The sequence below is a fragment of the Rhipicephalus microplus genome, chromosome 7, assembly GCF_043290135.1.
Source record: "Rhipicephalus microplus isolate Deutch F79 chromosome 7, USDA_Rmic, whole genome shotgun sequence".
Lineage (NCBI taxonomy): Eukaryota > Metazoa > Arthropoda > Arachnida > Ixodida > Ixodidae > Rhipicephalus > Rhipicephalus microplus.
The window spans coordinates 44,249,261-44,277,201 of NC_134706.1; the positions used below are offsets into that span (position 1 = coordinate 44,249,261).

A 27,941-nucleotide genomic window follows, 5' to 3' on the forward strand; every position below is an offset into this window, starting at 1 on the left:
TTATTCTACTTTTCTGAATACGTTCTCTGCTGATAAAATCTACATCAAATAAAAGGATATAATTCTCGCAGATTGCTCAGTAATCGGGGGTCAATAATATGTGAACCAGCGAGCGCATCAGTGTATTGCGGGTTTTCTTGTCATCATCGTCTTCATCAGCGTGTCTACGCACACTGCAGGGGCAAAGCCTCTCTCAAGTTTAGCCAATAAACCCGATATTTTGCTTGATGATGATCTTCTGCTTTATCCCCGTAAACTTATACTCTCATCTGTTCACACAACTTTCTTCCGCCACCTTGGGCAGTCTGACAAAACCACACAGCCTTTGCTATACCATCTTACCCAACACCACTTTGTGGCGTCCCTGCTCGTCTGCCTAGTGCTTAAGACCCAGCAAGCCTTGGGGCAGAAAGCCAAGCGGTGGCTTCAACCAATCGAATCTCAGTATAGTGTCAGGACATTATATAGTCCCTAAGGAGTCCTAAGGAGGTCAACACACCTCTATTTCTTAAACAAATGATCTTCGCCACCAACGCCACGATCTTGACGTCTCCTAACTACACAGGTCTGTTGAAGCTTCTCGTGCTTTAAGCTACGCGTTGCGAGATGGATCAACGCATTTGCGCATATCACAATGTTATGAATACTTCCTATATCGTGAACTTACGAGGCACTTTGAGCACGCTGGCACCCGAAATGTTAGCTCAGGATGATTTCGCTAAATCTAGCTATGCGCTGCGGTTCAACAAAGTGGCCATCGTAAGCAGCGACTGTCATCTTATTTCTCTGGGCTAATGCGGCTCTTAACTACAGCTTACTCAGTCATAGGAGCTCATATTTAATGCTTAATACAATGTCACAACACTGGGTAGGTGACACAACAATCACGATTGAAGTTTCTAAACATAACGCCTATACCGAGTCTTTCTGCGAAGGTGGTTCAAGCTCTGGCGTTATTCGGTCTTTGAATGTACTGAACTACCGCTCAGTACGCATGTGTTCAATTACGGCAGCAATAGAGGCTTTTATTTTACGTACTAAGACCAAAAAGTCATCTACAGGTAGGTTCTGTTTCATTAATAAGCTCATCATATCCAGCTGTCATTGCAGCTGCAGAGTTTCAGCTAATCGAAACTTGCAACAACACCCATGTAACAAAAAAAAATGACTTAAGGCACCTCACAACCCTGCTTTTCTTCCAAAAGATTCTGCTCCTTATTTTCCTGGACTCACCCGTCTCCTCAAAGTGGGTCTTTTTGGCCCACGCTCTCTGTTTTCCAATATACAAATTAAAAACGATGCACCACCTCTCCCGAAGTTCAACGCCCTAAAGAAGGAACTGAACGTGTCTCGAAACGTCGGGTAAATAGAATGTTTTTTTTTGTAGGAACAATAGTGTAATATGAAAACGGTTTTTGTTATACCCCTCAAAGCACTCACCTGATCGTAGCTGCTGATTGCTCCAATGACATAGGGGTCACAGTCCCTGTACCACTGTATCAGGTACACAGCCGCGATTGCTATCAACAGGAAAAAGAACAGGACGAAGGCTGCTCCAGTAATGGCTATTCTGAAACAAAGGACAAGTATGTATTTTCGAACATAATTAGTCAGATTGATGTCACTGTGGTGTCGATAGACTTACGTTTTCGCGGAACGTAGGTTCCTCGCCGCCATGTATCGCTGCACAACCATCTGGTCAAACCCCATGCGCACCATTATGTACGGCAGGCCCCCGATGAGGCAGCTCCAGAAGTTGTCATCACTTGTGATATCAAAATTCATTCTGAAAGTACGTGGCAACCTCTTTGATAACCTTAAGCACTTACAACTTTGGGATGCTCTTAATAATTATCTCCTTTTACGTTACATCACGACCACTTGTTGCTCATCATATTGACTGCAAAGCTGTGGGATAGAATGAACAGTATCTACCTACAAATTAATTTGTAGTTGTTGGCACTGCTGTCAGTGTTAGCGTGAGTGTCGGTGACGGTGTTGTTGAACTTGAACGATAAATAAGCGTTGACGAAAGCGAAAATTTTAGAGGCATTGCATTAAAAGAAAAATATAAGTTATTGTGGTCCCATTGAGAACCAAGGCCAGCATTTCTGCTTGGCAACCAGATTCTCAACCGCGAAGACGTGCCAGTATTTGAAACTGCTTCTTTAACAGCGGGAGCAGTCTCTTTAATGCATGAAATATTGCATGGTAGCATCGTAGATTCATGCGAAATGTCCAAACATGCGACTTGCACAATTAGTGGGTGGTTCGAAGTTTCTCGCCAATACAAAGTGTGCAGAAGCGTGAATGTTCGTTGCATTTTACAGACGCGAAGTGCTTATCCCCGCAATGACAAAAAGAAAGAACTGTTATACTGGGCATTTGACAACGTTACTTTGTGTAGGCATTCTAATATACTGAGAAAAACGATCATGGTTAAGTAAATAAAGTTCATTGACTGACTGACTGACTGATCATGGTTAAGTGCAGAAACATTCCTTTCTCTACGGCATGGTAACGAAATGTTTCCAATAGAAACATTTTGTCCCTGTGGAACTTCCGCTGGCAGAAATTTCCAGAGCCTGCCACTACGACGTCCCTTATAGTGATATAGCATCTGGGACATAAAACTCCAGACAATAGCAATATTGTTTTTGCACAAAAATGACCAAATATATAGGCTGCAAATCCAATCACAATTTGTTTAATTTGAGTTTTTGCTGATCTAGATATAAAAACCAGCTCCACTTCACGAACACTGTCGAAACTTCAAAGCTTATGCCTTTGTGGCAGTTTGGGCTAGTCGGCATGACATGGCGATAGTTATAGCGTGAGAACAGAATGACGACAAAGAGAGACTATCCTGCAGACCAATAGGACAGAGCAGAGGAAGGGACAGGATTTCAGAACCACCAATACGGAGCGTGAAAGGATAGCCGTTGTTCCGTACAAACACCAGATATCGCAGAGGCTCAAGAAAATCGGAAAACGTGCGGGAGATCGTGTGCTGTTCTCTGCACCGTTCAAGTTAATCAGTCTCACCAAATCTACGAACCCCCTGAAAATGCACTCATCAACTGAATGCAGAATTAAGCATAGAAACAGGTATGTGGCATGCTCCAGAGAAGTTGTCTATAGGACCCCCCTTTTCTTCAATGCTTGTTATGTCGGAAGCCGGTTGGTGTGTGCACGATCGACTGAGAAAACACGCTAACAATGTTAGAAACGGGAAAGATGGTTTTCTTGCTCGGTACTGCATTGAGTTCAACTGTGTGCGCCTTTTCAAAGACACAGTGGCGTATATAAGCACAGGGATGAGCGCACCCGAGTTATCGTCGAGGCCGCGCAGATGGCACGCGAACAAGTGTCATGCATTAGCAAGCCCGCCCTCCGTGTGTATCTGTTCAAGAAGGAACTAAGGTTCCTCGAAGATGACGGTAGTTATAGCGCGAGAACAGAACGATGACAAAGATACAAGAAGGACATGATGAACACGTCCTTTTTGTCTCTTTGTCGTCGTTCTGTTCTCGCGCAATGACTACCGTCTTGTCATACCGACTAGCCCTAGCTGCCACACTTTTAATTTCCTCGAAGGTTTCGGTGCGCGCAAGTAGTTATATTACTTTTACTTTTACTTTTATGTTTCGTTTCCTTATAGACTTTCTCTTGCCTTTTTCTGGGCTTTTATTTTTTTCCCTTACTCTAGCATTGCCCTTTGTGCCACATGGTTTTTGTCACATGGTTTACTGTCTCCTCTATATGTTTTCGTGCTCTGCGCAATAAACTCAGTTGCAAGTTAGTGCTCGTGTCCTTCTTGTCTCTTCGTCATCGTTCTGTTCTCACGCTATAACTATCCTTATGCATGTCCTTGAATAGGCCATACCACCCTTCTATATTATTTTACGTCTTCTGATCATTCATGCTTGGCTTCGGGCTTCCTTGTGCGGAGATGGGGGTTGGCTTGGCGTCGATATGCTCCTCCTCGCGTAAACTCTTGCGGGCGCTCACGTCAGTCGGTTTCTTTATCTGGAGAATGAGAAATTCCCACCATTCTGCAAGCTTAGGCGCCTGAACATGGACACGGAAATTCTATTACACACTCCATTCTACTTCACCTTCACCTCTCCCTGGCGGGCTTCTCTAGGATTTATTCCTCGACATTCTCCCCTCCCGCCCTCACCTCTATCAGCACGCAGAGCTCTCCAATTTTTACATAGACTCGTTCTGGCCACAGTATGAACTCTTGCGATCAGCGCTACCACAACCGAAGATTCGAAAACTTCAACTATAGATCACCTTCGTTGTTAAAAATAGTTCATAATGACCCTAGAATACGGCACGTACGGAGGGCCATCGAGCATTGTATAGCTCCATCATCGAAGAAAGTATGTGCAGTCATATGCGGCGCATTGAGGAGAACTGCTGGATTGCTGACTAAACAAAACATACAACCAATCTACGTGTGAACTAAATCTAATGCTCTCGTGGCGATCAGTTAAAAGAAACCGCCAAATAGAGTTGGTGTCCAGACATGGGGACATTGTGCCTTGAGAAGATATCCTGCGTGAATCGAGCAGCCTGGTGGACTTCACTACTCCTTTTTAACTTCATATATTATATTGCAGGCAATTACAGACACTAACCAACACAAATATACGTGGCATGTCTATCAGCCGAATGAGGCACTACGTAGCAAGGCTCGAAACGATATCATACCTTGCGGTATTGTATGGTCTTCAGAGGTGATATGTAGAACCACGAAAAAAAGTTTGAAGGAAAAGACACTAAATTTTTTTGTCTTCTTGAAAATAACAACACAAATGTATTTCTGTGACGTAAGAAGGTAGCAGTGGTTGGTAGAAGCCGAGGAGGAAGAAGTCAGAATGGAAGAAACATGGCGTAGGGGGAAAAGGTAATTTAGATAAATTCAAAGATTTCGAGCATTTGAGCTAATGCTGGATTAAACAGTGGTGTGTATCTCGTTAGTTAGAGGTCTCTTATACCAGATTGCGCTGTGCAGTTCCACAACTAAATTATTACTTTAACAAAGCTCGGCTCAAGGCGTCACCGCTATGCATTTGGTGCAACGAAATTGAAACAATTGAACATTTCTTTTTATTCTGTCATCGTTATTCTTATCAGAGAAAAAGATTTCTAGTAGCCCCATTACAAAAGCTAGGAACACAAGTAAATCTACCAGTAATTTTATCACTTGGCGGAACTTCATTTGGTTACTGCCACAGGGATGTATGCTCAACTGTGTTTGATTACATCAACGCAACTAAAATATTACCGTGCTAATAAACCCCTACCTTTTCAGATCTTTAGTTTATAATTCGTAGTTATGTATATCAAAAACAAGAGATGGTTTGACCGCTTGCTCAGCAAACATTTTTGTTTTTCGGTAGTATTACTTTTAAACTACTTTTTTCAGATTGGCTTTATTTTCATTTTAGTTCCATTTAAGTATCCTGCCGCCCGGTTCTTGGCCCATCCCCCTCTGTGAGTAAGCGCCATCCATCAGAGGTCATCAGCATCAGCATCAGCGTAAGAGCAAGGCCACGTCTGCCATTCATCTTAGCGTCACACGAGTCGGCAGGATGGAGACCTGCCTGCCCCTTCATCAGTCACTCGTCATCGAAGCAGTTCTCCACAAGACACCCTGACCATACATCGACTACCGAACCATCGCCTAGAAGGACAACGACCATCACCATGACAGAACCATTGGCCGACCTTGACATCCTCAAGTACACCGGAGCAGTGGACGGTGGACCCGTGCAGGACTGGTTCGACCTGTTCGAGCTCCACGCTGCCGCTGCATCATGGTCGGAACGGGAAATGATCATCAACTATACCGACTACGTCTTCGGTGAGGCCTTCAAATTCTACTTCACCCACATATTTCCACGAGTCATGGGAAAAGATCAAAAAAGAAATGATCGTTTAGTTCGAAGAATACAACGACGACTACGACGGAGACTCGCTTGTAACCCACCAGCCACAGACAACCACACTCGACCATCACAGTCAAAAGCAGCCTTCACGCATTGACCAACCTCCTGCTTTTCCATCACGTGGACCTTCGGACACTCACAACGCGCACCTCACGTCTCACACGTTCACTATGGTCGGAATAGAGCAGAGAAGCTCGGAGCACACTCAGTCGAGCCCGGAACTTGTAGTTCAGTTTCATGCGCCAGAAGAGCTCGCATCATTCGTTGCGCAGAAAGACAGTCATTCTTATCTAGGATCTGACCCAACCACGCCTATTGTGGTGTTGTCATTGAGAGAACAGCCATCTGAAAGCCCAAACACAGGAGGCTCGGAAGCAACTCTTACAGGTTACCAGGGGCCAGAAGCCTACGTAATGAATGCTGTCGCAGGCGCCTCTGATGTTCCTCCAGTCAAATCTGTCCTACCAACTTCACTGCCTGAGAAGCGTTACAACAGCCCACAGACTACCAGCTGCCGACTGGACACTACATCAATTTGTAAAGAAAACCGGCATGGTATTCAAGAAGCGCTCCCAACTCAGCACGTTCCAGTGCAACCGCAGCAAGCAAAAGCGAGTCCAGGGATTCAAGACACTCCAGCAGATACGGCAACAAGGACGACGACGCAAAGCGAGCCTCTTAAAGCAAACTCAAGACGTGAGGCATATACGCATAAGGTATCGGCGCCACAAACGCGTTTTGCACAAGAGACCTATGACGCAATGATGTATGTGTGACGCTATGATGAATGGCAGACGTGGCTTGGCTCATACGCCATGTTTCTTCTATTCTGACTTCTTCCTTCTCGGCTTCTACCAACCATCACTACATTCTTACGTCACATTTATTCATTGTCTACCCGATTTCCGCAAGGAGATAGGTTACTTATTCTGACCTAGCGAAGTTGATAATTTTTTAATCATGCTACCAACAATTGCGCAGTTTTCTGCGCATACAAGTTTCATGCGTTGTTTTGCAATTAAAAAACTTACCTGAACATGTACTCTGTGACGTTCATGTCTGTTATGGGCCTCAGCGCTGGAGTTACGTGAAGGGAGTCATAAACTACCTTTGCTGTGATAGTGACTGGCGATAAAAACATCACTAATGCTTGAACACAGTCCGCCCAAACCACGCCACGAAGTCCGCCCTACAACAAAGTAAAATACGATGTACGTGGGTTTTGAAAGCTCAATGTAAATAAGAGAAACAAAAGACACAAAACAGATTCTATCTCCCTACTTCTGATATTGGCGATGAATACCACGTTTTTTTAGTGTTCAAACCGTATATTCTGAAATATAAGGTGCTGAAATGACTATTCTGTCTACAGAATAACATATTTCTGTTATATTATTGCACACTGTTCTGTCGTTGTTGTACTCAGAGAAACTTATCGTTGTAACGTGTAAATAAAAAAAAGACAAGCACCTATGTGGGCCGAAAGTGGACTAGCAGAAAATTATACAATGGAAATGTTAGATTTAAGTTTATATGAATACTAAATCAACTGTTTAAGTGTTCTGTTCGGAACATTTGGTTACGTTGTGATCGTTTGCAATACGTCTTGTTTATCTTTATACGTTTTGTGTTTTGTTGTGTTTTACTGACAATCTTAAATGTTTCGCTTTGTGTATCCCCTTATGTAATACTAGATCTGCTCACCTGATCACGTACGTGAAGTTTTGTGAATATTGTTGTATGATTTTATTTTGCCTGCACATGTAGTTTTCCATGGCTTGTTGTACTTTGTAGTGGGTTTCTTTTTTTCTTGTCTCGTTTTTAATGACATGTGCTGTAGCCTGTCCCGACATAATGGCATCATGCTTTCCTATTTCGCATTTGAAGCATAAAAATCACCGTAAACTTTTGTCATCTTTCACATGGCCGGTATGGTTTTATTTTCCGCGATCTGGTGCATGCACGTGTAGAAACGCCTTTACGAGGAATTTACGAGAAAACGCCTTTACGAGAATTTTGAATGAAGATTATTATGTGGCTTAACGTCCAAAAACCACCGCATGAATATAGGAGACGCCGTAGTGGAGGGCTACGAAACTTTTAACCGCCTGGGGTTAAGTATTGTGCACCCAAATCTGAGCACACGGGCCTACAGCATTCTCGCCTGCATCAAAAATGCAGCCATCAAGGTCGGGATTGGATCCCGTGACCTGCTGGTCAGCAGCCGAGTACCTTAGCATTTAGACCACCACGGCGGGGCCACTTCGAATGAAGGGTGCCCTATTAAAAAATTTAGAGAAATAGCTCGACAGTGCAGGCGCTTTAGGGTATACAGACCACATTTGTCATGGTCATCTAAATCGGTTTGCCTACGAAAACGCATAGCCTCAGTTCATTCGACAGTGCTTGCAAACACGGGCCCAATAAGGAAGACAGCACACTACAAAGGCCTGTGTTTGCAGACGCTGTCTCTTGAAAATGAATACGTTCTAACTAGCTAAGCTCTCCCATATTTTCAGTCACTGTTATTATAGTCATACCTCAAATTTGACATCCCAAAACCACGATATGAGTATGAGAGACGCCTTAGTGGACGGTTCCAGATATTTCGACCGCGTGGGGTTTTTAAACGCACCTAAATCTCAGTACACGGTCCTCAAATATTTTCGCCTCCATTGAAATTTAGCTGTTGAAGCCGGAATTTGATGCCGCAATGTTTGGGTCAGCACTCTGGGGCCATAACCACTAGATTAACATGACGGGGTGTTATCAGTTAGTCATATCATGTGGCATGTTACATGTGGCATTTCTTTATTTGCAAAGTGATCCATGCAAGAACTCTATTCGATGCTCTACATTTCCAAATCTGCTTATTGTTGCCAGGCACATACTACGATACCCGTGCAAGATCAAAAATCACTAAGATGAAAAACAAAAGGTACGAGAACTATGAGCACCGACAATGATTTATACTAGATTCATTACCCTTTTCAGAGAAAATTGCTCAGAATTCCTAAGGGTGTTACATGTGAATAATGGCACGCATGACGCCATTCGGCTGGGCGCAAGCTGGAGGCTATGTGTGATAAGATCGGTGGGGCCACTATGCTGACTGCTTGTCCATGCGTCTATGATTTAACGCCCTTGTGAAGGCTAATAAAAGCCGGCAGCTATCTGTGTTGTCGGTCTTTTGTCTTTAAGTGTCGAGGCTTGTATTGAGACGCCCCTGATACGTCAAATAAAGCAGTTAGCCTTAGCTATATCGTTTGCCTGGTTCCCGTCTTTTTTTGTCAAGATAAAACAATGGCGACGAGGATGTTGGAAATGGGACTACGGATATAACGCGCACCACATCGAGGAACAGCGGCGAAAGTCTGGTTCACCTGCTGGAGTTCTCACCGAAGAAGTATTACTTCGAAGTCTACGTGCAACGCTTCCAGGCGTTTGCAACTGCTAACAAGATAGGCAAGGAAACGAAGTAGCAGATGTTTCGGACACTTATACGAGGTGCCGCGTTTATCACGCTTCAAAGTCTGCGTTTTCTGGAGACTCCCGTAGAATTCAGCTACAAAGATGTTGTGGAGACCCTGCAAACTCATTACACGCTCAGGCGTTCTGTGCTAGTGGAACGGTACAAGTTCTATTGGAAGGGCCAACGCCCATGATGAAGGCATCAGTGACTTCGTCGTGGAACTCAGAAAGATGGCAGCCCTTTTCGACTTTGGCACGCTTCTTAAAGAGGCGATTCAGGACTGCTTGCTCACGTGAGATTACGCAGCATTGCCATCCGGTGTAAGCTATTCGCGATGGAAGACAAGAACCTCACCTTCGAAATGGCTTACAGTGCAGCACTGGGAATGAAAGCAGGGCAAGGAAAGAACAAGGAAGGCCATAGCAAAGACATGATTAACAGTGCCTGGGCCACTGAAGGTGACGTAAACTGGCAACGGCAGTCTTCTGCACAAGGTAAAAAGAACGTTCCACCTGAAAGGACTAAGGTTGTCTGTACTAGATGTGGTATCTCACACGTCACGAAAAAATGTCCGCATTGGGATAGCAAGTGCTTTAAATGATCGAAAACAGGACACTTGGCAAAAATGGGCAGAACTAAACTTAGACCTGTGACAAACGCAGATGCTACCAGTGATGAAACTCTTGTTTAGAGGGGAAATGACGCCTAAGGTGAGCGCGTACAATGTAATCTTGCTATGAACGTATACGATTGAGTACCGGAAGGGAGGCTCGATGCTGAAGGCTTTGATTAATTTGGTTACTTGCTAAAACAGCCCCCCCCCCCCTTATCAGAATTTTCTGGGAAGGGCTGTGCCCCCTACGGAAACCCTCCCCTCCCTGGACACGGACTCTTGTATGGTTTCTTTTTTGTTAGCTTATTCTTCTGAAATAATTATCGAGGTTAATGGAAACGCATTGTATTTTTTTAACCATAGATATGATAAGGGGCACTTAAGCGAGGCGTATATGTCTGTACAACTTCATACCATTATTTATTTTCCACACTCCTCACGAGGGAGCCTACGTCTGCCAGTCATATATTGTTACGAAGGAAGCCTTCTGATCAGGAAAATAGGTATAGATATGTTCGAGTCGCTGCACCGATGCGCAATTCTGAAATACAGGGTCCACGCAAGTGTCCCGCGAGGTCGTCACCTCGATTGGATGAGCTACAATAGAGAGAAACGAGATGTTCTCGTGCATTTGCGTTGAGGTCTTGTTTGTTTTACATCTATTATAAAACCGCTCATAATAACAATGATGTGGGTTAATACGTGGTTGATGCGAGGCGTACAAAGTGCAAAACGTGTTCGGTAAGCGCAGGGAGCAAGAAGTACAGACTTTACCTGAAAAGATTGTCTACATTTTCGGCACCTATTCCACCAACCACAATTGTGGCAAACCAAGCATTGTTGTATACTGTAGTGGGCCTTGGGCAGTCTACTTTGTTTTCCGAATTGATGTTGCACATACTTCGTTTTCGTGCGAGACGTGCACCTGTTGTACGCTGTAATGCCACTTGGCCAATTCTGGCGCCGTTGCTCCCGCAACGAAGACGGCCCTTCACACCGGAACATAAGCCAAACAGCTTCACTCTCAGTTGCTTTCATATTTGCATTTAATATTTTTGAAATACCATACGAAATATTCTATACGAATTCAGCAGACTGAATCTAAGCAGTCATGAACAGCCTCTCAGGCTCTAGTATCCAAGAGAAAAAAATCGTAGTCCATATGTGAATAACACAGAAAGTCTACTTATATTTTTTTGCGCCTGTAGTATTTATAAGCAAAAAAAGTTCTTACCAGTGCCGTGTACACAGTTCCAGCTAACCCAATGATGATGTTTGAGTAGAGAAGTGACAGAGGAAACACTGAAAAGTGTAATAAAGAGCCCACTCGTGTTATTCGAGTAAAAGGTCAAATCCACATCACTATTTCAACTTCGTGTGCGTTTTCAATTAGTACTGTAGAATTTCGGCTAAAGGTTTTCTCATACGGCGGCAGAAATATATAGTAAGCGCCTATTGTTTAGGTACACCAGACAGAAGAAAATCTTTAATATTAACGTAGCTCTCGAAGCCAGCCTTGTATTTAGCTTACCTGCTTTTTTCAATACACGATAACAACATGTATTTTGGCGATATGAGTGAATAGAGCCATGCCATGCTGCAAATTTCAAGGTATTTGACACTGTATTCGACGCTGTACAATTACAGCCAACAGCATCGATTACGAATGAAAGCATATCTATATTTCAAGTGTGTGTCTTTCCAAACTATAGTCTTTATTGCTCTATTAAAAGCTTTCTGTCCCGTTTCATCCACAACTTTACCTTTTCAGCACTTCTAGAACAGCAAATCCGAGAGCGTGTCTTTTAATGGTTACTCTAGCCTATTGAGAATTGTGCAAACAGAGTACGTTGTGTAATCGCTTCCGCACGATGACAAAGCAATATTTTGACGTCATCACAGTAGCAGCCCTTAAGTTCACCACCTACTTTTTAAACGTTCAGTGTGCACGTTTTTGTTTTATAAGTACGCGTTCACTCCACAATTTCTAAAATACTGCGCCCTGCTAGAACAAAGAACACGTAGTGTACGGCACCAGGCATATATACATGCCGACAACTCCTCAATATTTAACACACTTGCTCTCTGGTCAAGGAACTACCTAGTTCTTTATATTTTTCTCATTTTTTTCGGTTCTGATTGCTCAGAATCTTTCGTCACACGCAGCCGATATTGGGAGCAGAAGAAATACTCTACATGTAAGGCGGAATCAAAACTAAAATAATGACAAAACAAGTGTGACTGAGTGGTCACTTCTTAATTATCTTTATTATCCGAAAAATACACTACAATGGCATCGTATTTAAACCCATGTCTGTAAAGTATTTTGGATACGTACGCTAACATATACTGATGTTCTCTAGTCGACTTTTTTTCATGTATGCATAAATTGATGATCGCGATTGATTTACGTTCTCGCTTACTGTGACATACTTCACAAAATCTATTTTTTTGTGTTTACGCTTTAATATATGCATTTTGTTCCTCTTTGGCGTCATCGAAAAGGCATTTGTGTTCGTTCAATTAACTGAACCTTCCTGAGCGGAAACGTAAGGTAAGAAACTATCGTCAATTAAGCGTTATTTTCAAGCACACAATGATGACTCACCCAGATTAGGTGGTTATCTCCTCCTCATTGTATTATCATTCATCAACAACAATGTGAAAAGTTTTGAATTGGACTTGTTGGTGTTAGTTCATCATACCGAGAGCCAGAGCACCTAAAGCTAGCAGATTGTACAGCCCTTACATATATTTCCTTGGTCTATCCAATCCTGCGCTGTAGTAAATCTAAACACTGTGTTTCAAGTGAATACAGCTACGAATAGCTAGTATTGTTACTTTTATTGAATTGAAGTTGGAGTGTGTGTGATGCCCCTCTTTCCTTGACATCATGCGCTCACTGTCCTTCCTTTCTTCTGCACATCGGATCAGTTATGTTTGTTACCCTATCCCATGACTCTCCGTACAAGCTTGTTCACCAGTCTTGTGTAGCATGTTTTATCATATTATCTACTGGTATTGTATCAGTAAAAGTTGCCTTGTGTTAAGTGTATTTTAGTTCATTTATGGTTTTCAATTATTCTAATACTACCGATGTGTAATGCTTGAAATAGAGACGTTACTGCTTCGCAGCGCTTGGTAAATAGTGCTATCTGCTGAAGCGGCTTCGCTACAGCAATCAACCTTTTATTCTTGACGTAGGACGCAAGAAAATAACGTGGAATCTCATTCTAACTTTCCGCTTCTAAAGTCCACTCGTTTTCCCCTTTTCGACCAAATGGCACAGCAAACCATACATGTCTTAACACTTATTATTGTGTGAAGATTACCAAATTTTCTACTAGCATAAAAAAAGAAACGACTGAAATCAGTTTTTAACGGGGCTGTTATCAATGAAACATGAAAATTGATACAATGAAACAAAAAAGTCTTACTTGTCGAAATGCCAACCGCTGCGCTGTATATGCCAACGGCACCAAGTGTTTGCTGCGAACAAGTTTCGTCACAGAACGTTTAGCAATCAGGCTACGCTCTAGTTACAATGCTAAAAGTAACAGTAAAATATTTTTACGTCGAATTTAAGCCAAAAATTCAAATCTCTTATCACACTGCCTGGTATAACATTGGATAACTTATTCTTGCAGTGAGCAACACATTATAAACGTTCAATATTAGATGAAGGTGCTTTATTTGTCCCTTTTTTGTGGAATTGTTTCACGTAAACTACAGAGACAGAGCTTAAAATTGTGTAAACTTGGGCTTGCTGGTTAACCATGATGCATCATAATTATGATTGTTGGCGTTTACCGTTCTAAAATCACCATATGATGATGGGTTTGGGACTATCTGCATCAAATAGAGCGAGTTAATGAGAACACAGAAAGCAAACGCCCGAAACCAATGTCGTATGCCCCTTTTTATCGTCCTGCTGGTTTAAGTGTGCTGTGTGATTAGTAATGTTCTTCTAACAAGCCCATGTTTGCTTTATATGAAGACGGAGGAATAGTATTTTTCGAAATATTGAGTATATCTTTTGCTGAAGAAGAAACAAAAAAGGTAAATAGGGGACCAGGATGTGCTTCCAGGTAAGTGATTATCTATCAGAACAGGAAGTATTACTTTCAGTGAAGATCGTTCGAAACATCTTGACAATAATTAAGTAATGTAGTGCCAACGCTCATCGGATTTTCAGCGTGATACGACATCTCCGGAAGTTGGTGTTATCGCTTAGCCAGAAACAAGTAAGCTGGAAAGAGAATCGGTATGCCCGGGGCATTTTACGGCACCTTTCACGGCTATGATCATAATGGATTTATGGCATGCTTGTTTCGTACAACACATATAGCATGCAATTGACATGTAAAGTGTGCTCCCACGGAGAGCACCCAACGATGGCAAAACAAAAACAAGAGAAATTCTACACGAAATCTCCTTCAAGAGTTCTCTAAGGAGTGGTTCACATTGCGGCCATCAGACGACGGACTGAATCCGGATGTGGCGGGACGGACGTCGTGTCACGTGACCTCACATCAGCGATTCCCTTCGTCCGCGACTCCTCCGCGCGGCTCGCGGACGGATGACGCCAACGTGTTTCTCACATCGGGATTCTGGCGGGAGAAAGCCTCTACTTCAGCAGATTAGCTCGGAGTTTCTGGCAACCAGAACACTTTTCGTCTGCTCGCGGCATGTCCTCCATGGCTCGCGGACAGCTGCATGACTGGTCGGCACCATCTACGCTTGAGCATGGTTTACTTAGTTTCCAGGGGATTTCTTCTCACGTGATTAAATACGCAGAAATCACTTTTTGTGGTTCGGGAAATGCCGCCACCGTCGTTTGACATGCGAGATTCTCCGCCATCATGGTGGTGAAATATTTTAACTTCTGCAACCGGCAACCTGCCGCTTCTAAAAAAAGGATGGGAGACGTGTTCAGAACTTCAACAAGTGGGGAACAATATAGTTGAAAGAACATTCGGCCAGCAACTTCCTTTTCTCCTGAAAGAATAACACTCCTCGTTCATTTGTCACAACATGACAGACATTGCAGCCAAGCTATAGACAAGCGTCGCTTCTTGCGGGAATCCATGTTGAATACTCTGAAACCAGTCTTCTGCCAGCGGGCGCAGATGAGCGCCGAATCTGCTGTCCAGGGTAATCCGGCTGTTTTCTACTAGGACAGCGTCCGTCGTATAAATGCGCCTGCAAGCGGATCATCCGCGGATTAGCCGTCCGCGTGCACGACAAATCGGAATTCAGTCTGCCATCTGAATTCACCATAAAGGACGCCATCGCTATGCCGTTTTCAAACTTCTGTCAGCGTCTAAGACGCTGAGGAACGCTGAAAAGAAGGCGTATTCTGCGAGCACAACAACGCGAAATTGGCAGCAAATTTTCGCAACGTAGAAATTTCACACATGTAACCAACCTACATCTCGTGCTAACATGTACCAGAGTCATTTCATTCAACTACGACGGTATCAAGAGAAGTATTTCTCCTTTTTTCACACCATTTAGTACCGTTGGTAAGCTGCATTCATATATAGGACACATTGTACTAACCAGGGGGTCACACAGAGGTCAAGAAAGTCGTCGTTGGACCATGTGCTCTAAGATTACCCCCCCCCCCCCAAAAAAAAAACAATTGTTGTTCTAAGCAGTTATTTCTGTATGACTGTGATCGTCTTGCGTCACTGAGGAGCAAACAGATTTGGCTTCTTGATTAAGCGCAGAAGTGTTCACTGATTTAAAACTTCCCAGTAAAGAATGAACAACAAATGTCTCTTTCCATGAAAGTTTTTCAGAAAATTTTCAGGTTGCTGGTCACTAACACTGTAGAAACTGCGAGGCGTTGGTTTTCCCTTGCGTTTCTGCAACGTCCAACTAGCCCCACTTTGTTTCTCACCTTCCTTTCTCACATTATCTTCCTACCTGTCACATTCCTTGCGCACTTCTCACTATACTGCACTACACAAGCATACGCTATGCTTCACCCTCTCCCCTTCATCTCTCATCTCCTCACCCTCTCATCACTCAAGTTCACCCTTAAGGGGGTGGTGCCACCATTTTTGTGGCTTGCACGTTTGCTGCAAGCGTTTCATATAGCCCCGAGAGGCATTATACCCGCACCAAGATGAATTTATTCTCGCTAATTGAAATAATGTTGCATTTTTTATGCGGAAAATTTTCGGTTTTCTGTGAGGCGAACGAGGCTGTGACGTAGCAGTGTAGCTTGGTCTCGTGGCCACACAAGAATGTGATGTTCGTCGTGCTTATTTTTGTCTGCTCTCGCTGGCATTCTCTCATACACGTGCAAGGAGGATTAAAGAAAAATTGTACACGTGCCGCACACACACCTGCAAAACAAATGCAGCCGCGATGCCTTGCCCGTACACACGTTGCGGAGGCCTCCGCAAGTCACTCACCTCACTGCAATAGGCGTACGCATGGGAGGGCGGTAAAGGGTCACCCACTCTCATAGCCACCCATGAGGGGCGGTGTGCAGACACAGCCCCGAGCATTAACTTAAGAGAAAGGGAGCGCGAAGTCAGACCTATACACGAAACCAGCCGTGGTGGTCTAGTGGCTAAGGTACTCGGCTGCTTTCTCGCAGGTCGCGGGATCGGATCCCGGCTGGGGCGGCTGCGTTTCCGATGGAGGCAGAAATGATGTAGGCCAGTGTGCTCAGGTTTGCGTGCAAGTTAAAGCAGCCCAGGTAGGCAAATTTTACGGAGCCCTCCACTACGGCGTCTCTCGTAATCATATGGTGGTTTCGGGATGTTAAACCCCACATATCAATCAATCTAGACCTGTAAATTGACGAAATAGGGAGAGGGTGCGCTGCGATGAACCTTTCTTCACCCTGAAGGAGAAACCTGCGCAAGCCTACTCTCACTACAGATCGAGTGCGATGTCACAGGAACTTTCGTTCCCCTTTTTACAGGGATAGGATAGTTCTGGACGCGCTTGCTGTGGGCTTCAGTTGGGAGAATGAGGAAGAGGAAGGAAGGAGAAAGAACAGAGATAATAAGCATTCATTTAAAGCTTGGAATTGAATTAAAATACACTCTAAACATTTGCTGTGGCTAACCGTTCGTGAGGAATGTCGTGAGGAATGTACTAGCATACAAAGAAAACGGACAAGAGGCTTTGTTTAGCCACGAAATTTATTCGCACAATCTGTGTAATTTATTTTTTTCCGCTCCTTCACGCTACTATACAGTACATAACTGTGCTACGACCTCACTTCACTTTGCACAGCTGCAAAATGTTTTCTCCGTTTCCCGGATATTGCGGTACCGGATACTTCAACATGTTTCCTGTTAAAACTTGACTACAGGTTACTGATGGTTCTGAGAAACAAAGAGCACTGAACCGACATGACGTTTATGAAATCTGGCGTTTAAAATTTGTATTTTCAGTGACAGAAAGCACAGTAAGAATTTAGCGTTGCACAAAACGGTGTTATAGTGTTGGCTTGTCACCGATGTTCGTATTCTTTTTTTATAGAGAAATGAAGGTTCACGAGATTCAGCTGAGCTATTTTTTTTCTTGCTTTCTTTCTACTACTCACGCTCAGTACAAAGTAGACGAGGCACGCCGTGATCCCGACCTTGTTGTCGAAACGAAGACGAAGGTACTATAGAAAAAACAGCAATGTGAAGGAAACATGAGAATATGGTACCATCGCTGCTTTTCTTGCCAGGATTGTTTTCTAGGAGATATGCAATACACTCATAAATCTCTTAGTAAACAATGAACAACATTATACAAAACCAGTTTTACAACTCTAAAACATTCATCTACGTAGAGACTGACGCTACTAGTTTGTTGAGTTCGAATGGAAACTTTTTTAACACGAAAGCGTTTTATGCCAGCCGTGGTCTACCTCGGCTATACTGACGTACCTCCGTCATGAATATTACGTTGAAAAATAAATCTTAATAGGCTGGAAAGACAAAAAATGAGCATAAAAACTTTTTTGTGGGGCGTCAGACCATTCCATCAACAGCGCGCTCCGCTATCCCCTACGCCACGAAGTATACGTTGTCAACGATGCTAACGGCAACCATTTACAAACACCATGAAGTGTTGACGGCCCTCCGAGCTAACTGCCTTCAGCGAGAGTCCTGATGAGTGGGGATATGGCCCGAGAAGCATTCATTGGGCGCACTCTCTCATCAGGTCGTCACCTCGCGCCAAACCGCGCGTTGCTATGCGCGCTCTTCAACATGACGTGGTCAAAGTGCGTATGTATGCTATCTGACGTGGTGGCTCACATCTCAAGATTCGGGCGCTTTCTACCCTTTTGCTTTCACCGCAAGGTTGCTTTGAAGTTACAGTGAATAAACAAGGCACGAAACACTGCCGCGGCCGCCTTTAAGAAAGGACCACGCTGCTCATACACAAAGTAAAGGCCTGACCACATGCAACTGTTGAAGCGCGTGGCCTTTTGACGCGGCGCCGCGCCTTCTCTCCAGGGTGAGAAAAATCACGTAGCTACGCTATGCTACTTGCCCTTTCTATCTGTAGGAAGAGGCTGCGATGCTGCGTCCAGGAAGTCACAGCGCTGAAGAGCTTCAATGGTTGCGTTTGGTCAGGCCTTAAATTTTTGTCACAGTTTGCACTCATCTCGTGTATACTTGTGCATTTGTTTTGCGCCTGCTTTCTACTTCAGGTGCGCGCGGCAAGTTTCGAGCTGCTTGGCGTTCTTCGCAATACACTGCGATTTGTTTCTGTAGTTTCATTGCTTCACCCTTGCGGCAAAACAATGCGCAATGAACGCTCAACTACCTCTGTGAAGACACCGTTCACTTTCGTGTTAAAGCTGTTCCTAAAAAAGGGGGATGAGCCGCGTTTTTTTTCTGCTTAGCTGGGTGTCGTACTATGATAAAAAGCCACAGCGTCATAAACCAGCACATACAAAAGGGATGATACACGTGAAGAAATATTGTAACATAAAAATTAGCATCGACTAACGAAACATGTTTGAAAGACCACTTGGTAACCCAATGAAGAAGGCTTCCATAAGCATGAGAAAAAGATGCTCACCATGAAGGTAGGCCACGAGTATACAATGCAGCCAAGGCTATCTTATTTGATTATATTACTCATATTTTACTATAAGAATCAGTGAGAGTATCAGCTTCTCCGTTTCTTTTCAATTGTCGATGCACTTAGTGACGTCTTGTTTTTGTTCCTCCATGGCACGGCAGCGCCATGCAATTACAACGTGATGGCATACAGAAAAGAACAGACGCACTTGAGATAGCAAGGTGATATTCTTTATAAACTTGTTATTTGATATGTTACCTGAAAAATAGAGGCCACCCGTAGCGCGTAGAGCAAGGGCACCACTGCTGTGACCGTCAGTGTCGACGCAACCAGGGTGCCAGCCACAACCCAGATGGAGTGAAATCCGTGGGCGTAGTAGTGGCCCACAAAGCTCACCACGTTCACACCATTCGCCACCGATGCCACAACAGACATGGCCAAGGCGATGGCGGGAAGCGTTTGACCACCCAGAAATGTCTCGATTTCAGCGTCTTTTCCATTGCCAACCCTGGACGTTTTCTGTAAGGGCAGATTTTTGTGATTCATGCAGTCATAACTACAAAGTGCGCTTTAAACCGAACATTTTTATTGTGATAGCAATTATATGGACACTCTCGGCTGGATTTTGCCGCCGACGTCGGCGTCGAAGTCATGCTCCGTATATGTATACGTAGCTATATATATGAAAAAGCAAGAAAGAAAAAAATCCAGAAAAAAAGACTCCGGCATGCGAAATAGAACGTCGGTCCTCCGCGTCATGAATGCGAGACGTTACCACTGAGCCATCGTGGCGCACCTTCGTCCTCCGCGTCATGAATGCGTGACGTTACCACTGAGCCATCGTGGCGCACCTTCGTGGCTGTTTAAACGGCAAACTATTTATATCTACCACTTACCGCTGTCAGCGGACGTCTCGGGGGGTAACCATCGTGTTTTCAGCATTATCAGCAAGATGGCGCAGTGAGAACGTGGTGTCTGCGGTGGCTCTCATCTTTCAAGCGTACTTAGGCCCGCATAGTGAATAAGGGGGTGTTTATCCAAGCGCATAATTTTTAAAACCCCCCGATTCCTCGCCAATCCCCCATATGGGGTATGCGCCACAATCAATAGGTGAACAACAACAACAACAACAACAACAACAACAACAACAACAATAATCAAGCGCAGCAGCAGGTCAAACCGAAAAAGAGGAAGCGCCTCCTTCCACGAGCAAGTCAGTGCTCACTGGCACTTGCAGCCAGGAATCGACAAAAAATAGCTGAAAATAAATGTCGTTCGTGACGTTCAAGCCTCACTTCTTGCCAGTATGCTAGTTCAAACAGTTTGGTGACGAAGATCTGAGAACTGCTACGAGGGACCACGGAAGACTACGGAAGGCTACAAGTGAATTGAACGGTATGGAGAGGCTGAAACCGAAGCGGACGTCGAGACCATCTCTGAGCACCAGGATTATCAACGATGCAAGAGCTCTTCTCGGCGATGCGACAGGCACCATCGATCAGCTTAACGCCATGCACGGACGTTTGAAGGCAAACAACGATGAGCTGAACCAAATCAACAGGAAGTTAGAGAGCCACATACAAGATGAAGAGTTTGAGCAAGAGTACGACACCAACCTTGAATACGAAGACAACGCTAACACCGTCATGAGTGAGCTTCTTAGCAAGCGCGACCGTATTGGTGCGGCCACGTCATCAGCACCAGAGCTTCAGACTTCATCCGTAGCGAGTACCGCTGGAGCCTCTGGTGCCAAGCTTTCCAAGCTTACCATCGCCCCACTTGCTGGTGACCTGTGCCAGTGGAACGACTTTTGGGAGCAATTTGACCAGGTGATTCACCAGAACAGAAACCTCAAGGGAATGAACAAGTTCAACTACCTGAGGTTCTTTCTGAGGGGCGACGCTGCTTCAGATATTGTGGGCCTGCCAACCACAGAAGCTTGCTACAAGGACGCCATCGACATACTCAAGAAACGCTTTGGCGACAGAACAACACTCGAGCAGGAGTACTTCTCCAGGCTTCGTACATTGCCTTCAGTCCGTTCAAGTCATCCGACAGCTCTTCGCAAGCTGTACGACCAGGTCATCATCAACATCAGAGGACTGGAAACCCTTGGGGTGAGCAAGACGTTCTTTTCGGCAATGGTTTGCGACATATTGCTGCGGGCTTTACCACACGATCTCGTTGTACAGTACCATCGGTCATGCGCCAATTGGGTGGTGAGCTACAAAAGTAATGAATCCTCTAGCACAGAGTTGGAACGCCCATTAAGTTTCTTGTCTATAGAAGTGGAGAGCTTAGAGAAGAGTGAGTTCGCTAACCATTCTGGAAAAGACAGTCGTAATAAGAATGCGCAAAAAAAATTGCCAGTACCGTAGCTCAAAAGCCACGCCCTTAGTTCTCCATAACAACCAAAGAAAGTACCTGTAAACTGTGTGTTTTGCAAATCGAGCCAACATTCCACGGACGAGTGCTCGTTGGATCTCCCGCTACCAGAAAAGAAGCACATTCTATCAGGAGACTAGAGGTGTTTTGAATGAACGAAGAAAGGTCACAGGGAGTGTGATGGCAGGCGCAAGATTACGTACTCTACCTGTCAAGGGTGTCATGCCACAACCGTGTGTGATCCGCAGAAATTAAGCCAGAATACACGAGAAACCGGCAGGACAAATAATAGAATACCGGCAAGTAAGACAAGCACCAACACGACTGTATGTTCATCTCTAGGGAAAAATCAACATACCCTCGAGAGTTTATTGACGAGCGTACTTCTTCAGACGTTTTGGGCTTGTGCCGTAACAAATGTTACATGTCGGTATGACAGAGGTGTCATAGACAGAGGAAGTCAGTGCACATTCGTCACAAAGAGGCTATCAGAGCAGCTGAAGTTGCCATGTGTGGGATCCACCATCACTGCGCTCAACACTTTCGCAAGCAAGTCAAGTCGAGCAGCGCAAAGGCGACGTCTTGTGCAGCTTCGATTGAAGAGTCCGTTTTCGCACACTGAAGTTACCTTGAAAGCAATAGAAATTCCGCACATATTCCAAGGTATCGAAGCAAGTACCACAAATTGACCATTCGTCGCGGAAATACAGAGAGCTGACATCGCTGATCAACTACTATACGAATCCGTTGTCGGGGAAGAAGACATCAGTGTTCTCATCGGTTCCAACCAAATGTGGACGGTGAGGACAGGAGAGGTCACTCGATGCGCAGGCGATTCCAGGCTTATTTCTATGAACTGGAAGCTGGAGTGGATGTTTCAAGGAAACACCAGCATGGCATGGGACGTTACACACTCACGAATTATGGTCTGCACATTGAAAACCAGTGTACAAGAGAGCGACAAATCCATTTGTTCGTTTTGGGAACTCGAGAGCGTAGAAATAACAGACTCCGTCGACAGTGAGAGCAACCTCAGTCTAGCACTCCAGCAATTTGAACAGATCGTCTGCCTTAAGAGCGGAAGATACAAGGTGACGCTGCCCTGGAAGGAAGACGTGGAGCTCTCGGACAACAAGCAAGTGGCTATGACAAGACTTTAGAAACTTCTCTCCCGACTCACGAATCAGCAAGGACTCTTGGAGACATGACAGACATGACACAACCATACGGGAGTACCTACGAGTGGGACTTGCAGAGGTTGTTGACGGGCCACCCCTGAATTCGTCAAAAGTTTATTAAATGCCGCATAGAGAGGTGATTCGAGAGCACACACTCACTACAAAGGTACGGATCGTTTCCGACGCTTTCTCTTACGCAAAAGGGTGCTTTTCATTGAATGAATGCCTGGAAAAGGGTGAAAACCTGCACCAGGATCTCATCAAAGTATTATTATGTTTCAGAATGCACCGTATAGCTCTTTTTGCCGACATTGAAAAGACATTCCTTCAAAATTCTATCACCGAGAAAGACAGAGATGCCTTTAGGTTCCTCTGGTTTCGAGAGGAGGAAGCACTGCATTTCTCAGAGGAGAATGTTCCAGAGTGGAGAAGGACGAGAGTGCCATTCGGTGCGACGTGCAGTCCCTACCTACAGACGGCAACTATACTCTACCAAATGAGGAGCGCGCATTCAAGCAAAACCAGAACCGCAAGAGTTCTAAGGGAATCAATCTACGTGGACGATTTAGTGGGTGGAGTGGAGTCAGATGAAGAACCACTTCAAATCTGCAGATAAGCTAAGGAGATTATGCAGGAAGCAGGAATGACACTGGGGAAATCGACGACTAACTCGGATGGATAGATTATCGCATTAGAGCACGAGAAAAAGACCACAGGCAAGCAATTGGCTGTCCTCCATGAGACAAGTGCTAAAGTACTTGGAATTACATGGAATACACACACGGATAATTTCACATTTTATTTTAGGGGTCTTCTTAAGTTTATGAAAGAAAAACGTGATATCAAGCGGTTCGTTCTTCAAACTGCTTCCAGAGTATTTAACCCCATGGGATTTGTTGCGCCATTCACGATTGCTATAAGGATCGTCTTCCAGAAGTTATGGACACGTGGAATATCACAGGATGAGCACCTACCATTGGATCTTCAAGAGGAAACGTGAATGGGTGCATCAACTACCGCTTTTGTAAATTGTTTTCATGCCGGGTTATCTTGACAGCGGAGCCAAATCACCCACATCACCCAGAGAGCTACAGGTGCACGTATTTTGCTACGCAAGCCCTTCGGCATACGCTGCAGCGCTTCACGTCGTACTGAGCTGTTCAGCGTAGCTCAAATTGCTGATCGCAAAAACCCGCGTAGCACCTATCAAGAAAATGACACTACCACGACTAGAGCTTCTAGAAGCCTAGATTGGAGCAAGGCTACTTTGCTATGTGTCAAGTGCACTCACGGGCTTCGAGATCCACTGTACGTTTTGGCTGGATTCCACAATCACACTTTCGTGGATAAAAGGCGACATGACGACATGCAAGCAGTTTGTGTCGAACAGAGTAAAAGAGATCAGGGAAAAAACAGATCCTTCTATGTGGAGGTATTGCCCTGGTCATGTGAATTCAGCCGACCTGCTCACACGTGGAGTTTCTATGGAGAAATTATTATCCACTAACATTGGGCGACAAGGACCAGACTGGCTATGCGAATTAGAAGACCGATGGCCTCAACCACCGTCAGAAACTAACAGCACCGACGACAGGATTTCTTCTGAAATGATTGCCGTGCACATTGCGATATCCAGTAATACAACTTCGGTACCAGTCCTGGACATAAACAGTTACAGCAAAATTGAAAGGCTTCTAAAGGGTCACGGCCTGGGTATTCAGATTCATTAAACGCTGCCGAATGAAAATGGCAGCGTACACTGGATTTCTAGTAGCCGAAGAGATTGCTGAAGCTGAAAATTATTGGATCAGGCATGTGCAGCAATAATCCTTCAGAGAAGAAATAAGCTCGATTCTGAAAGGCACAAGTGCAAAGGAGGACTCTATAATCAAAGACCTCATTCCGTTCTTTGATGACAACAGTATCCTTAGGGTCCGTGGGCGCTTGTTACACCTTGAAGCATCTGAAGATGTAAAACACCCAGTCATACTCCCACACGATTATCGCTTTTTCACATTATTGACAGTACGAGCACACTGCGAAACTTCACATGGAGGCGTAAGAGACACTTTCTCACAGTTAAGAGAGCAATATTGGATCTCCTGGGCACGAACTCTGGTGAAGAAAGTGATACACGGATGCTAACGTGCTGACGCTTCAGTATAAGCCCAGGCAACGCTCCGACGTCTCCCATAGCACGCCATTGTTTGACAATGACGAACCCATTTGAATTCACTGGAGTTGACTTTGCAGGACCTCTCTTTGTTGTGACAACAGACGGGGCCACAGAGAGCAAATGCTACATAGCACTTTTTGTATGTGCTACATCCAGGGCAGTCCACCTGAACTGGTTTCGAGCCTGAACTCAGAAGCCATCCTCATGTGTTTACGACGCCTTGTAGCACGAAGGGGTCTCCCTCACGTAAAATATATTTAGACGATGCAAGAACGTTCAAGAAGACATCAAGAGACTCGGAGAAGCTCTGTCGGATGATTTCCCAAGAGAACCTATCAGCATAATTGGGTCGCAAGAGGATCACCTGGAAGTTTATTCTTCCCAGCGCTCCATGGTGGGGCGGATGGTGGAAGCGTTTGGTCCGGACTATCAAGCTTCCACTGAGAAAGGTTCTTGGCAAAGCTCGACTAAACTTTGAGGAGCCGACTACTGGGATATCGAAAGTGGAGGCGGTTGTGAACTCGAGGCGTCTTACCTACATCGAGCTTGTCAGCGAGTAACCTCGTGCGTTAACCCCAGCAGACTTCATTATTGGAAGGAAACTTACGGTGCTACAACAGGGCGGCAATGACATGCCAATGAACCTGACGCGCACGCAAGCTTTACGACGGCGTGCATACAGAAAACGGCTAAGTGAAAACTTTTGGAACCGGTGGACAAAAGAATATCTGCTTCAACTTCGATCAGCGCACTTTTCGTCGCGTTCTAGACCCACCAAAGAAGTTAGAGCAGTTAGAGTTACATCGTCATAGTCAGTGAAGAAAACTTACCCCGACAAATGTGTAAACTTGCAAGGGTTCTGGAATTCTACAGAGGAGCTGATGACTATGTTTGTTCGTGCAAGATCTAACAACAGCGATGGGTTGTTACCATATGGCCGATACAAAACACTTTATTCGCTCGAGCTGAACTAGTGACTTGGTGGCCGGGAGTATGTTTATTCAAGCGCAGCGCCAGGTCAAACCGAGGAAGAAGTGCCTCCTTCCACGAGCAAGTCCGTGCTTACGAGCACTTGCAGCCAGGAATCGACAAAAGCAGCTGAAAATAAATGTTCGTAATGTTTAAGCCTCACTTCTTGCCAGTGAACCGTATACGACATTTTAAACAGGGCTGTATGCTCGATCACGCACCCTTATCTTGCAGTGGGAAAACTCGCACGTACCCAGGACACAAAGGTCACTGCAAGCGTTGCACATCATCCGTTTGCAAAAATGGCGTGCTTTTCAGACAGGGCGAAGAAACAACTGCGACGCTTATTTGCGTTCATCTGTACCTGTGAGTAAGTTGCGTGCGTCATTTGTGTGTGAGAAACGCGGGGCATGTTTCGATTGGCTTGAAATCCTGCGCTTGACCTTCCAATTAGTTGCTATCGCGTTCATTGCGTCGCCTTTGAGGCAAAGCTGAACTTTCCTTATTTTTCTATCAGACGCCATACGTGCACAGCACGACAGTACGCGCTATTTGTACGATTGTGTTTAAGTGGAACATGTGGCACGCGCCGCTCATAATAACGTATCAAACAGCCTTCGAAAAGTGATTTGCAGTGCGTTATACTTTGGTTCATGTAGCATACAATTTTAGGGGCGAGGCTCCTTATAGTGGCACCCGTACGTCCGCCGTAGTCGTAGTAGTAGTTTGTAACCAGTCTTACATTTTGACCTCCAAGGTGGTGCTAGTGGGAGATTTCTTTTGTGCGTTGTTGAACAATAAAAAAATCGCATCGTGCGCGTTAACTAAAAGCCGAATTCTCCTGTCTCTCATTCCCCCTTAGCAGCCATTGGCATGTACATTGAGCACAATCTCACAAGAAAGGGTTTATTACCTTATACTCGCTGTGCGTAACCTACTTGGTTTTAGAAAGGTTTAGCGAGCATTGGGCCACAGTGCCATGAATTCAGGTAACTAGTATATACCATGAACTCGAGGTGGTTAAAGGTTGGAAGTAGACACGAAGCGCAAGCCGTAAGAAAGTGAACGTGGGCCACCTCTCGTTTAGTCCTTGGAATGTACGCTGGATGGCGGTGCTTCTATATGGGGAATATATGATGAAAAGATGCGAGATGGTGGTAGTTGAAGTGTTGCATACGTGGACGAACGGATACACAGACAGATGCATTGACGGATGCACGGATGGCTGCACGGAAGAATGAACGCATGGACGGACGCAGGAGCAGATGCATGGACGAACGCCGGGATGGATGCCCAGATGCACATGCGGACGCACGAATAGACGCACGCACGGACGGGCGGATGAACGCACGGGCGGCCACACAGACACACGCATGGATGGACGGGTGCTTCGCCCCATTCTCCATCATTCACTCCGTGGATATGCTGCCATTTTTTTTTCTGTAACATACGAGCCAGTGAAGCTAGCATGAAGTTTACGCATATCTTTTCTAGTTTCTAGGCATGGATCGGCGGATGCATATTTTCTGGGGATAAGTTTCACCGACAGAAAATAGCCCAGGATGACTAAAAACAAGCCTATAGCGTTTTGTGACACTGTAAATTTTCAGGCCATTTCAAACGACACTGTTCGGCGCTTTGCCTTTGACGGTTTGTCTACCTCATGCATTCCTGAGTAATTGCGTGCCTCCTTGAATAACATTATTATTAGCAGTGCACTTCAATAAAAACGGATGCACCAAAACATTTACTCGTAAGTTGAGTGAAATGCGTATTGCATATACCCGATTCTCACCTGATGCCGTCGTCTTGCGAAGGAAAAGTACAAGCCCACCAGGTAGCCAACCACTGTCAACACACCGAACACAACGCAGTCGTAGATATCCAGGTCTTTTGTCGGGTGCATCCTCGCTGTAGTGGCTGGGAAGAGAGTGTGTGGCTGCTAGTTCTCTGCGGAAGTGACGTGTTCGCCGACATAGACGCCATGATTGCAGCTGCTCTTGGCCGAACAGCTTTCACAGCTGTAGTTTCTGGTGTCAACAAACTACCCTTTGATACTGGCATACACAGCCTTCACCGCCACTGTAGGCACCTTTTGCATATATTCAACCATCTTGTTTATCGTTTCGGCACT

The 27,941-nt window shown here is 44.9% G+C and overlaps 1 protein-coding gene across 1 annotated transcript; it reads right to left on the reverse strand.

Annotated features, from left to right (window-relative positions):
- LOC142767759 (sodium/iodide cotransporter-like) lies at positions 1-27,713 on the reverse strand. The gene is made up of 7 exons (XM_075869990.1): positions 27,603-27,713; positions 19,358-19,618; positions 17,619-17,684; positions 3,908-4,029; positions 1,646-1,786; positions 1,441-1,570; positions 1-39 (listed from the first exon to the last, which is right to left on the reverse strand). Exons 1-7 carry the CDS (start codon positions 27,711-27,713, stop codon positions 1-3), a joined length of 870 nt encoding a protein of 289 aa, XP_075726105.1.
- Between the last annotated feature and the right edge of the window lie 228 nt (positions 27,714-27,941).